The sequence below is a fragment of the Chiloscyllium punctatum genome, chromosome 27, assembly GCF_047496795.1.
Source record: "Chiloscyllium punctatum isolate Juve2018m chromosome 27, sChiPun1.3, whole genome shotgun sequence".
NCBI classification, from domain to species: domain Eukaryota; kingdom Metazoa; phylum Chordata; class Chondrichthyes; order Orectolobiformes; family Hemiscylliidae; genus Chiloscyllium; species Chiloscyllium punctatum.
The window spans coordinates 6089796-6104225 of record NC_092765.1 but is presented as its reverse complement, the minus strand read 5'-3'; the positions used below and the strand labels follow the sequence as shown (position 1 = coordinate 6104225).

At 41.8% G+C, this 14430-nt stretch overlaps 1 protein-coding gene across 10 annotated transcripts in view; it reads right to left on the bottom strand.

Moving 5' to 3' along the window:
• The window catches only part of scmh1 (Scm polycomb group protein homolog 1), a 198471-nt gene that overhangs the window by 162140 nt on the left and 21901 nt on the right, over positions 1 to 14430 (bottom strand). For 7 of the 10 annotated variants that reach the window (XM_072547970.1, XM_072547977.1, XM_072547969.1 and 4 more), the window contains one exon: positions 10248 to 10325. In XM_072547970.1, coding sequence (XP_072404071.1) covers positions 10248 to 10325 — 78 coding nt within the window. Of the gene's footprint in view, positions 1 to 10247; positions 10326 to 10758; positions 10858 to 14430 lie in introns of all 10 variants that reach the window. The other 3 variants (XM_072547978.1, XM_072547974.1, XM_072547976.1) reach the window with 1 other exon arrangement.

Genomic DNA, 14430 nt, shown 5'->3' with positions numbered 1-14430 from the left:
TCTGCCCCATGACCCTGTACATTATTTCTATTGAAACGATCATTTTAACTGTGACGATAAACTGAAACAGAAGTTGGTTTGCCAGAACAGAAATACCAAGAAAGTTTTGGAATGTGAGAATCATGTGCTGCATTTTATTGAGTTGCCTTAGGACAGTTATCTATTAGTACCATATATCAAAATCCCAGATGGTAATCTGTACCTGTAATTCACCAATCACATTAACTATACTCTATGCAATCACATCCATGAAATGTGGCCCGTTACTTTCTGGGCTTTTCCTGCCTGCACCTAATACCTTACGCTGTTGTATTTTAGTGTCATCTACCACAGAATCATAAAATTCCTAAGTTGTGGAAACAGGCCATTCAGCCCATTGAGTCCACACTGACCAACCACTCCCCTTACCCTGTAACTCTGCATTTGCCACGGCTAACCCCACCTAGCCTACACATTCCTGGACACTATGGGATAATTTAGCATGGCCAATCTACCTATTTCTGCACATCTTTTGACTGTGGGAGGAAACCAGAGCACTCAGAGGAAACCCACACAGACACAGGACAATTGTCACCCGAGGGTGGAATCGAATCTGGGTTCCTGGTGCTGTGAGGCAGCAGTGCCAACCAGAGAGCCACTATGCTGCCCTTCCCAGTATTTCGCACAGCCCAATTTTACTCTTTATTATTCTCACAGATGCCTACATCTCTGCGTCTGTTTAAACCCTCCCAAACAGAATGAGTTAGAGTCCCTGCAAGGAACTCAGATCCAGGTCTGCTCAGAAGCAGCTTTGTCCAGCTTATACAAATGCTCCCTCCCAAGACTTGGCCATTTTTTTTGAGGAGAAAGTGAGAACTGCAGATGCTGGAGATCAGAGCTGAAAATGTGTTGTTAGAAAAGCACAGCATGTCAGGCAGCATCCAAGAAACAGGAGAATCGACGTTTCGGGCATCAGCCCTTCTTCATCTTTTTTTTGAAACCACTAAGTCAGAAACCAAGGCTTCCTTTGATTGTTGGATATTGTCTGGGATGGAATATTTCAATGATGAAGAGAGATTGGATAAGCTCAGGTTGTTTTCTTTGGAACAGAGAAGGTTGAGGGGGGCTCCTGATAGAGATTTAGAAGATTGAGGGCCATAGACAGGATGGATAGAAAGCAATTGTTCCCCTTAGTCAAATAGAAGGGTCAATAACAAAGGGGCATAATTTTAAATTGAAAGGCAGGAGGTTTAGTGAGGGTTTGAGGAAATGGCTTTTACCCAGAGAGTGGTGCGGGTCTGCAATGCACTGAGTGAATGAAGTAGGGTGGGCAGATAGCTGAGGCAGGGAACCTTTCAACCTTTTTAAAAAAATACTTGGATGAGCATTTAAAATGTCAAAACATTCAAGGCTGTAAACTGCAAAGTGGGACAGTGTAGGTAGTAGAGTATTTTTGGAGGTACAGAATCGATGGGTCAAAGGGCCTTTTCTGTTCTGTATGATTCTATAATTCTAACTCGGTCAAAGCAGACTTGTGTGTGAGCCAAACCACTAATCCCAGGCAAATAAGTTCATGGAAGGAAATAAACTCATTGTAAGTTTATGAACAAAAGTCCTTACTTCAGATTTTCAACTATTTTTAATCAATCATGGGCTGCTTTTTAAAAATAACATTCAGGCCAGCATTTATTACCCATGCGTAATTGCCCAGAGGGCAGTTAAGATTCAACCACATCACTGTGGGTCTGGAGTCACATGTAGGCCAGTTTGGGTAAGGATGAGTGATTGTTTTCTCTGAAGGTCATTAGTGAACTAGATAAGATTCAATAGCAGTCGGTGATTACACAGGAGCCATTAGGCTTACTTTTTTTAACTTATTTTGAAAGTACAGATTTTCATTGAATTCAAGTTTCATCATCTAAGCACAGCCTTGGAGTAAAGGGAAGACCTTTTAGAACAGGGTTAAGGAGAAACTTCTTTCACCAGAAAGTAGTGTAGCTGTGGAATTCATTGCCATAGAAGACTGTGGAGGCCAGGTCATTGAGTATATTTAAAACAGAAATAAGTTCTTGATTGCCAAAGGGATCAAAGGTTATGGGGAGAAAGCAGCAAAATGGGATTGATAAGTCTATCAGGCATGATTGACAATAGACAATAGACAATAGACAATAGATGCAGGAGTAGGCCATTCTGCCCTTCGAGCCTGCACCGCCATTCAATATGATCATGGCTGATCATTGAATGGCAGAGCAGACTGGATGGACCGAATGGCCTAACTTCTGCTCCTATGTCTTATGGTCTCATCCGTCAGACTGGGAATCAAACCCAGATTTTTGAACATTCATCAGTATCCCTATGAAACAGAAACCTAGAAGATAACGGACTCTAGCATCTTCCACACCACTTACGTCTGACTCACTGGTCTTTAATTCCCTATTTTTTCTTTATCGTCTGTTTTAAGTAGTGAAGTTACATTAGCTACTCTCCAGAGTGTAAAGAAACTTGGAAGATGATCACCAATGCATCCATTATTTCTAGGGCCACTTCCTTAAGTACTCTGGGATATAAATTATGACGCCCCAGGGATTTACCAACCTTCAATTGCATCAATTTATCAATTATCTCCACTTCCACCACACTCATGTCCAGCAGGTTCCAGGGCACTACCATTTGTGCCATTAAAATAGCTTTCTAGACATTCCCCCGCACGTCTTTCACAAAATTAAATCTGTTCTGCTAGTCCTTATATTGTCCCCAAATGGGAATAGCTTTCCCTTGTCTTCTTTATCTAAATCTGCCACTTTCATGTACAGTTCTAATAAATCTCCCAAGATGATCTTTACTCTTGAGAATAACTCCAGCCCCACCCTTCTTATTGATGGAGCCAATGCCCTCAACCCTCAAACCATTCTGAGAGAATGTTCTGCAACCTTTCAATGACACTGAAATTGTTCCTAAACCGTGGTGACAGGAACTGGATTGGACTTGGTTATCACAGACATGCATCCACTGTGAGTAGATTGAAAGGGCCGAATGGCCTACATCTGTTCCTATATTTTGTGCTTGCCGGTGTGAAAAAGGAAAGATTCACAATGAACTTTTAGAACAATCAAGTTGAAAATAGTCTTGGTCCAAATAAATTGGTTATCAACTCCAAACCAAACTAAGAATTAAAACCATTTAGTTAAATCTGAATTAATTCAGGCTTCAAAAAATACAATTGCCTCTGCCGACTTTAGATGAGACTTCCAGTACTGATCCACAAATCTGTCCAATCCAATAAAGAAACTTCAATTCCAACTTCATATTATTTGGACAATTAAGTGTCAAATTCAAAAAAATTTTGACTGTCTAAACTAGATGAAAGGCTCTACACTCCACTGAAATTAGATCTGCAGTTACTTCTAGGGTATGGGAGTAATTCAGCATCACTCCATCTCCTTCCAATTATAAGATCAATTCATTAGAGAGACAAGGTTAGAGAGACTGACATAAACTATCAAAGAGATACTACTGTTCCACAGTGGTCTCAAATGCAACAATGCACCCAGCTATGAGGTCAGTTTCAGAGTAAATAAATGCCATTTTAAATACCCCAGTTCATGCATGAAAAATGTTTGCATCCATGCAAAGCAAATCACCTAATATCTTCAAATTAAGGTCTTTTTATTCAGTCACAGGATGAGGGCATTGCTAGCTAGGCTAGCATTCATCACCCATCCCAGAGGGCAGTTATGAGTCAACCCCATTGTTGTGGGTCTGGAGTCACATTTCGTCCAGACCAGGTAAACATAGCAGTTTTCTTCCCTAAATGACATTAGTGAACCAGGTGGGGTTTTACAACAAGCAACAACGGTTTCATGGTTGCCCTTAGACTTTTAATTTCAGTTTTTTTATTGAATTCAAATTCATCTGCCATGGTGAGATTTGAACGCGGGTCCTTACCTGGATAATTGGTCCAGCGATTATTCCACTAGGCCATCCTATGAGAATTACTATAGTCAAAGACGGCATGTCAAGTTAATAAAGAAAGAAAGTCATGGCATTCATTTTGCCAAATCTAAATTGTTTCTCTGTTTCATTTGCCTATTCCCTCACTGCTTCCATAAGTTCATGCTGGCAGGGAGTAAGTGGCAAGTTGAAAAGAACGATAGGTGTAACGTCAATGTCAGAATTATAGACAAAGGAGGGCCATGATAGCCTTTTTGTTTTAAATGCAGGTTTGAATCTTGAAAGTTTGACACCAAAATATTGACTTCGAATTGGTGTACCAACTGCCAACAAAGTACCCACTACAGGGTCAATACACAGAAAAACAAATACTTAATAATGTTTTCAAAAGTGTGCTCACTGACTCGCACTGATTCCTGGATGAACAAAGACCATGATGTGAAGATTCTCACGCGTGTTTTCAAGTCCCCATTTCCGTAAACTCCTCCAGCTCTCCCACCCTCTGATACTGACACGCATCTAATTTTGACTTCCTGTGAAACTCATAATAATTGTTCCACCATTGGCATTGATCCTTCTGTTGTCAAGGCCCTAAGCTTTGAATACTCTTGGTCTTGCTTTCCACTTAAGATGCTTCAAACCAACACTTTTGATCAAGATTTTGGTCACCTCTTCTAATCTCTGCATCTGCAGCTCAGTCTCTGTTTTGCAGGACTTCTGTGAAATGCCTTGGAATATTTCATTTTATAAATGAAAATTCTTCAAACATAAGAACAGGAACAGAAAACGTTGGAACTATTCAGCATGTCTGGCAGCGTCTGCAGAGACTCAAACAGACTAAACACATCATGTCCGTAAACTCTCACTAATTTCTCTCTCCACAAATCTAATCCGTTGTTCATAAAATCCCTACACAGTGTGGTAACCGGCCATTTGGCCCATCGGGTCCAAGCAACCCTCCAAACAGCATCCAACTAAGACCCTCCCCCCCACCTTATCCCCATCACCCTGCATTTCCCATGGCTAAACCACCTGCACATCCCTGGATACTAACCCACTCATCTTTGGACTGTGGGCAGAAACTGGACCACCCGGAGGAACCCATGCAGACACGGGGAGAACGTGCAAACACCCCACAGACCCGGGTGGAATCGAACCCAGGTCCCTGGCGCAGAGAGGCAGCAGTGCTAGTGCCCTCGTGTTGTTGAAGTTATTCATTTTCTGCCTCATACAACGGCAGCCATGAACTGCTGCTCACATCCCTGTGGTACTTTGCAGGAATGGAAGAAATTCTGCTTCCTAATGTAGGGTGATGTTTCAAAACACAGGCGCTTTCTGGTGAACAGAACGTTCTGCACTTCCTGTTACACTGGTTCATTCGTCAAGGATAGGGAGAGGACAGGGCATCAAAAACCCAGCATTCATCAAACATAAAAGAACAGAAGTAAGGATCTTGTTACTGGGGTTGGGACAATTGGAGACAAAGTGTTCCATGGTACCATTTTAAGAGCTTTTTAAATCACAGCAGAGGAAGGAGAAGTCAGTGAAAGCAAACAGAACTGAGGTAATGATAAAAAAAATTAAACATTTCCAACTCCCCAGAGCTTTAAGAAAAAAACAGAACCTCGAGAAGAAAAAAAAACACTGTTGGCCTGCGAACACTTCAAACAGAAAAGCCATCACATTAATAACATGACTTGACAGTAATATTGCACATGAAACTCAAATGTGAGCACAAGATAAATTAATGGCATGGCATGTGGAATCTAAAGAATCATAAAAGGTTTAATCAGCCACACTATGCATTTAACCTCAGAGCTAAATGTTCCATCATGGTCCACTGTCAATCTCACTCCTGCCTCTAAAATGTTTCAATTTTTAAAAAGGAAAATTCAAACACATGAATTAGTTTTCTGATGAATCAATGTTCAGCTGGCACAAGGGCACTGACATTGCTGTTCAAATTGATTCAGCACTTGTTCACATGTTTGTTTAAAAGACCAAATGTTGGTGTTACTCCTGCAATTCAGCACACAATTAGCTTGACAGAGCCAACATAACCTTTTGCCTCACATGTCTAATATATAGCTCTTCCGATAACTGAACAATCAAAGATTTAGCTGAAATCCTTAACTCATAAAGGCCGAATAGAAATGTATTGTTATGGCTTGGGAGGTCAACATTATCTAGGTTTCATATGATAATTCAAGGGACAATATCTACAAGATGAGATGGACTTAATATTTCATTTGTTGGAATCAAGCTAAATTTTAAAGAACTACTGAACTCAAGACCAAAAGCAAATTTTTCTTCATTCTTATCACCTTTAGCAAATAGACAATTATTGTCACCATTCAGCACGCTACTTAAGTAAATCAAATTCTTTCTAGTAAATCTCTAGCTGGCAAAATAATTACAGCTACAGAGATGCTGGTATGTGACGTTCTAATACACTTTTAATGATTCATTAAAACTAATGGCATTGAACAGCTGTGATGGAAGTTTATAGTAAGACCTACTTTTTAGTAAGTAAGAAGTTAAGAAATCTTATTCAATAGCCCCAAAGGCAAAGTGCTGATTTGTCATTATTTTATTGGTACAACTGGCAAGGGTGGCTTTTGTTGTCCATCCCTAACTGTCCTTGAATTGAGTAGCTTGCTAGGCCATTTCAGAGGGCAGTTAAGAGTTAACTACATTATTGTTGGACTGGAGTCACATGTAGGCCAGATGAGGAAAGCATGGCAGACTTCCTTGCCTAAAGGCTATAAATGATGATATAATAATATTAATTTTTTTTAGAATCCCTATGGTGCAGATAGAAGCCATTCAGCCCATAGGGATTTGCACGTAACCACTGAACAGCATCCCACCCAGACCCACAGCATCACTGCATTTCCCATGGCTAACCTATCTAGCCTGCACCTCCCTGGACACTATGGGCAATTCCCCATGGCTAATCCACCCTAACCTGCACATCTTTGGAACGTGGGAGGAAACCCATGCAGACACAAGGAGAATGTGCAAACTCCACACAGATAGTCACCCGAGAGTGGAATCGAACTTGGGCTCCCAGTGCTGTGAGGCAGCAGCGCTAACCACTGAGCCACCAAACCTTTTTTTGAAAAACAGAGACCAGAATTCAGTTCCAGATTACATCAAATGAATTTAAATTTCACCAGTGGCTGCGCTGGGATCTGAAATGCATTCTTAGCTTGACCCTCCGGTTTCCCCAGTACAATGATATTACAACTTTGCTAATGTCTCTCTCCAACGAAATACTCTCCCATAAAGTATTCAAGTCTCCACATGTCCCAGTACTGTTCTGTTCGAAAGCAAACAGAGGTGATGCACAGCTCCCTCAAAGAGCTCCAGAAACAATGACCTTATTTGAGTGAAATTGCTGCAGAGATCAGCTGAAATCAGCTATCATGGAGTGCAGGCATTAGCAATCATTGCATGCCATGGAGCTGGTACATCCGTACCCCTACTGGGAGCTGTTGATGGTTCTGAAGTGAATCACAGATCGAAAGAGGAAAAAAACATCAAGTAAATATGCGGGTATGGGAATGTTAAATAGAAAGGGAGAAGACGAAAAGAAGAAGGAGACAGAGAAAGTGATTGTCATGAGGTCAGCACACTATGATCTCAAGTGAGATCTGGTATTGACATGTGGTGCCTCCCCGTATGGCATCAGGGTAGTATTAGCTCATGGGTGGCCCAATGCAGAGGTACACCCAATAGCGTCAGCGTCTAGGACTTTGGCTCATGCAAAGCGAAAATACACTCAGATAGCGAAGAAAGATTTGGCGGTCATCTTTGGCGTCAGCAAGTATCACCAATGCCTTTACGGATGTGAATTTGTAAAGCTAACAGACCACAAACACCTGCTGGATCTACTAAAAGAAGTCAAGGCTGTGAGGCCCATAACTTCTGGCCACATTCAGTGGTGGGCTCTAATACTAAATGGATACACTTCAAAGTTGGAACACCATCTGGGAGGCCAAGTAGCAAATGCAGATGCATTGAGCCACCTCCTGTTGGAACAGTCCAGAATAGTTTTCAATTTTCTGGACACACTTCCAATCACAGCTGACAATATCAGACTTTCGATGCAGAAAGATCCAGTTCTGGCTAAACTGAAGCAGCTGGGAACCAAAGGGCCATCACAATGAAAAATGAAACCTTTTTGGACCCGGAGAGATCAGATCGCAGTAGAAGCAGCATATTAATATGGGAAACAAGAGTGACTGTCCCGAGCAAAGGTCACCACTAGATACTGGCTGAACTCCACCAGGGTCATCCAGGGGAGTCCAAAATGAAGATGTTGGTGAAAAGTCACGTCCGATGGTCAGGACTAGATGCAGACATAGCTGTGTTGGTGAGGAAATGCCCAGAGTGCCAGCAAGGAATGGCAAGGTAAACCCTGGACTTGGTTACATGTTGACTCTGCAGGTCCTTTCATGGCAAAAGTGAGGAGTCCAGAAGCTGGAGATCATTCATTCCTGATGAAGGGCTTTTACCTAAAACGTCAACTCTCTTGCTCCTCGGATGTTTCCTGCCCTGCTTTACTTTTCCAGCACTGCACAGGTTCTTTCTTGGGCTCAGTGATCACAGATTATGGTCCATTTTTAACCATCAGGGAATTTGAGTATCTCCTGACATCAAATGGTATTTTTCATACAAGGATAGATCCATACCATCCATCATCCAATGGTCTGGCAGTCCAAACTTGAAAGGCAGGCTTAAAGAAGCTGTATACAGCTTCACCCAATACCAAACTGCCTCGGTTCCTATTTGATTATTGGACCATCCTTCATGCAACTACAGGGTTAGCTCCAGCAGAGTTGCTAAAGGGGAGAAGACTCGGCACCAGGTTAAATCTGATCTTCCCAGACCTGAGGGGAGGGTGAAACAGCAGCAGGAGCATCAAATACAGACACAACACTCCGCTAAGCAAGACAATTGGTTTACTTCAGGGGACCAAGTTTAGTGTAACAGCCATGGGAATGGTGCTGCATGGGTATGAAGTATGTTGGTGATGTCCGGTGATGTACAAAGTTTTGGTAGGTGCGATGGTCCTGAACAAGCACGTGGACCATATGAAAGTTTCAAACTCACAAACGGGGCAGGAGCAACCCATGCCCAGCTCCTCGACAGCCTTTCCAACTGGTCCAGAACCCATGGCTCTCCCTCTCCATCAAGTGTTGAGGATCCCTTGGAATCTGAGATGGACATGGCAGATATTGCTGCCTTGACAACTTTGCCAACTGAAGCGGAGAATGAATTTTTTCCGAGACACTCTGGGCTCTAAAGATGAACTACTGTGTGTTATACGCCGCCCGTATCAGAGACAGGTGCTAAAATGCCCCATGAAGAGCTACAGAAAAAAGAACCGGCCTATGTCCTCGGACTCAGAAGGGGGAGGGATGTAGTGAGCGTGACGAGGTCAGCCAGATAGACCTCATAGAATATGAGTTCCCTGACTGGGGCTGTTAACCTGGTACACTCAGGGAGCCCTGGTTGACAGATAAAAACAGGAGTGTCAGAGATTCTGTTCACTCCGAGAGCTGGATCAATGTCAAGGACTCTCCACGTTTAAATAAAGGGCGACTTGCTAACACGTTACGGGCCTCTGTGGAATCATTTCAGAAGGACAGCAAGAAAGCGAGAGAGAAAGACAGAAAGAGAGACAGAGAGAAACAGAGAGACTGAGAGAAAGGAGAGAACAAGAGGTACACAAGAGAAAGTAGATAGTAGAGACTTCAAGTTGATTTCAATCAGACTGTGCTCAGATCAACCATATTACAATTAACTTCCTATTGTCAAGAGTCCCTAATGTAAGTGTTCTCTTGATTCTTCAAGTTAAAATAAAACTTTAGGAGGCCATGACATCACAAACATACACAATGCTCTTATTGAAAGAAATTACCCAATGATTGTTAAATGGAGTGGTGAGCTCCTAACTTACAGACAATATATTTGAAACTATGGGAAATTGCATAAAGGGCAGAAGAAAATACATATACACAATTGTTTTGGATCAATTCTAATATGCTCATGGAAAAAAAAACTCCTGACAGCAAGATTTTTTACTGCTGCTGCAACATTCTGTGTAAGGCATACACGGCAATGCAGCCCATAAAAAATGAGGAGGCCAGCCCAGTTTGTTCAAGGACAACTCTTTTGCTTGGCACTGTTCGTTCCAGAAGAAATGCCACAAAAGGACTTTGTCTGACGGACCTGGCTTACAATCCAGAAACAGTCTGCCAACTCCTTGCATACTTGAGGTAACATTTCACTCGAGTCGAAGTATTTACCTTGATATGGAGATGGAGTATTCGATGGGCGACCACTGCGAGCATATTTTTGTCGTTTTCCATCTTTCCAATCTATAACTAGAACAAAGAGAAAACAATAGCTTATTGTTCTCAAGACAATGGCTCTCACTGCAGTTTATGCAGAAAAATGGCATATTCCATACATCCGTCTTTCACATTGATGGAAGTGGGCCTCACACAGTTAGTGGTTGGAATAGAAAAGTTAATACACTTCTCAATAAATATTCACTTCCAGTCCAGAAAATTGCACTGAGTACACAGTGGGAATTGGTAGCAATCTGGTCACCAACTTGAAGAGTAAATGTATTTTTGGTTTCTTAGATACTTCCCTCTGGAATACAATTAAATTCTTAAACATTCAAGTTGAAAAACGTAGATCAGCAAACAGTCTATTTGACTGTTTTCCTGATTCATATCACAGTACGCTACATAGCTATCCCACTGCACTTGTCTGCAATATACAAATTAAAAAGAAGGATTGCCTTAATACCTTAAATTCAAGAGAATGTCTCAAACAGTAGATGGGATTGTGTTAATACTCCTGTTGACAGCTGTGCTCATATTTCAGACTGTGCTGGGACATCAAACACTGCAGAAAACAATAGCATAAAACATTTCAATGAAGGATTCTCTTCAGAGTTGGGCGGTATCTACTATATTAGAACACTGGGCTCTCAAAGTGGAGACTCTGGTTCAAATCAAAGACTTGACTGGTATTCAAGTTAGGGTCTTCCTCAGGGAGTTGGTTCAAGGGTCTTGACGGGAACCTCTCTGCAGGGCAAAGAAAGATGAAAACAAAGGAAAACAGAATCATCTGCGCAAAATGAAACATCACCAACTAATGGCTTGGCTGGTTCCTAACGTCTATTAAACCTGACCCATCTTGTAGGCATAATGTGGATTACAGGGAACTAAAAGGAAGGAATCAAGGAACAATTAAACAAATGGTGAACCGTACCATGGAGTTTCAGAGAGAAAGAAAGGATTTTACACACCACCTACTTACCTGCAGAATCCAAATACCTAAGCTGCATAATAAGTATTGTCAATAGGGGAATAAAGAGATTGCAAATAGACTTTAAAAACCTTTAGTGGTTTTATGAAGAGCTTGTGATAGCACAACAGCAGTGCGCCAAGGAAACAAGAGAAACTGTAAAATCAATGTTGCTGTGTTACCAACGCAAAGAAACAAGGCCACTTCATATGTACTTCTTGAGGCAAAATCTATAGACGGCAGCTGGATAAAATTACTAGAAATCCATCATTATTCTTTCCAAAATATTGATTTATATCTGGGTAAGTGACCTATTCAAGATCATTCTGTACTAGCTTTATGTTCTTGCATTTTTACTAGAGGTTGCATCAAAACTGAAAACTCTAAATGCTTGCAACACTGAAATTTAACCGTGCTGTTTATTTCCTGCTGACAGCATTGATACCTCTCAGACTATGGTTTCATAGTCACCACAACACTGCAATACCTTACACAGCTAGTAATACACTAAGATTTGATGACAACATCAAACTGTTCCACCAAGACTGAGCATTGCAATTCTCATCCCACTCTCCTGAGACAAACACACACTATTTAATGTAGATGAATGAATGGCTGATGTTCTATATTCACCATTCCATCTCTATACTGCCTGAGAGCTCACCACAAACTGGGAGAATGAACTTTGCCCACCTATTTACTGTTGGTGCAGGACAGCATGAATAGCCTCAACCTTAAGTGCTACTGAAACCATTTTGTGTTGCCAGTAACAAAGCCAGAAGTTGCTGGAAAAGCTCAGCAACTCTGGTGAAGAGAAATCAAAGTTGACATTTCGGGTCTGGTGACTCTTCCTTAGAGCTGAGTTCTTTTGATTTTTATGGTGTTGTCAGTGCTTGCCAATGCAAAATACAAAAAATTTGAGGGAAAAATTTCATTAATTAGATGTTTGAGACAAACACATAAAATGCTGGAGAAACTCAGCAGATCTGGAGATAGAAACAAAGTTAATGTTTCAAGTCCAACATGGCTCTTTTTCAGAACAAGTTAGAGTAAAATTGGATCCATAATGGTAACTCTGTTTCTCTCCCCATAAATGCTTCCAGACCTGCTGAGTTTCTCCAGCACATTTTTGTGTTTGTTTCTGATTTCCAGCATCTGCAGTAGTTTACTTTTGGACAGGTAATAATTTGCAAAGGTAAATGCACCAAAGTTGGGGAAATAGAATTGTGATGTAAATGAGTCACAGTCGACTTGAATGACAGTGAAAAAGACCCATAGGCTGAATGACCAATCTCTCTTCCCAACACCAGTGCTGAATTGAGATGTGTTGAATATTTTCTTGGAAAATGGCAGCACAGGATTGGGGAGACAGGCCGCCTACTTGCGGAACGTTTCAGACAATACCTCTGGGACACCCGGATCAACCAACCCAACCACCCCGTGGCTCAACACTTCAACTCCCCCTCCCACTCCACCAAGGACATGCAGGTCCTTGGACTCCTCCATCGCCAGACCATAGCAACACAACGGTTGGAGGAAGAGCGCCTCATCTTCCGCCTAGGAACCCTCCAACCACAAGGGATGAACTCAGATTTCTCCAGTTTCCTTATTTTCCCTCCCCCCCACCTTGTCTCAGTCAAATCCCTCGAACTCAGCACCGCCTTCCTAACCTGCAATCTTCTTCCTGACTCTCTGCCCCACCCCCACTCCGGCCTATCACCCTCACCTTGACCTCCTTCCACAGATCACATTTCCAACACCTCTCCCCCAAGTCCCTCCTCCCTACCTTTTATCTTAGCCTGCTGGACACACTTTCCTCATTCCTGAAGAAGGGCTCATGCCCGAAACGTCAATTCTCCTGCTCCTTGGATGCTGCCTGACCTGCTGTGCTTTTCCAGCACCACATTTCCAGCTCTGATCTCCAGCATCTGCAGTCCTCACTTTCTCCTTGGTTAACCAGAGACCAGGTTGACCAAAGAAAATATTCCAGTCCCTGACTGGTGCCTCCCAAGTAGATAAATGTGCAGCTTATTAGGAAAGTTCTTCAATATTTATTATAAATTGCTGCATTAAACATCAACCTTATCATGAAAATATAAAATATTTGGAATTTCATGAATACCTTGACAGAGATATTATTCATTGAACTTCTCAAATGGCTCAACTACATAGGAAATGTGTTCAAATTAGATCAACAATGGCTTAAATCGTTGTTTAAAACAGTTGAATGCTTGCAAAATTGAGGACAGAAAAGCAGTGTTTTGTCAAGTCCTTCAGAACAATTAACTTAATCCTGAAGGAAATTATTGCCATTACAAAGAAAATGAACTGCATTCATTAGGAGCTCATGTTCTGGTATTTGTATAGAATCTGAGATTGTAAAGGAACACTGAATAATTATTTTCCAAACAAGCTGGACAGGATTCCTGTTAGTTCATTATTCACTGAGTTATACCCCACTGATGCTATGAACTCCCCCTTCCAACATCACTTTGAATTATTCAGTTTGAAACTATGCCTTGTTCTGGAGCCAGGCAAGTGGATATGTTTGTACATTCTTAATATTAACACAGCTGCAGCCCAGGTGACCCACCTTTCAGCCTTCAGAAAAGTAGCTCTCATTTAGCCTGCCCTTTCTGCCCACATACAGCCCTCCATAGACAAGGCTACATATGCTTAATCAGGAATGCAATCTTTCCTCTACCACTCAGTGCCTGGGGAGGAAGAGTCGGTTGTTAATTATACGGCATGGTGGCTCAGTGGTTAGCACTGCTGCCTCACAGCACCAGGGACCCGCATTCAATCCACCCTAGGGCCACTATCTGTGTGAAGTTTGCACATTCTCCCTTTGTCTACATGGGTTTCCTCCCACAATCCAAAGATGTGCAGGTTAGATGAACTGGCAATATTAAATTGCCCATAGTGTTCAGAGAAGTGTAGGCTAGGTGCGTTGGTCAGGGGAAATTGGGAATGGGATACTTTTCAGAGCGTCGATGTGGACTTATTGGGCCAAATGGCTTGTTCCCACACTGTTGAGATTCTATGATACATGTTTAGGAATAGTATTCCTGTTACATCACTAACTTTTCCAAGTCCTGTTGATTTGATTTATTATTGTCACATGTACCTAGGTACAGTGAAAAGATTTGTTTTGCAGTTCAACAGTTT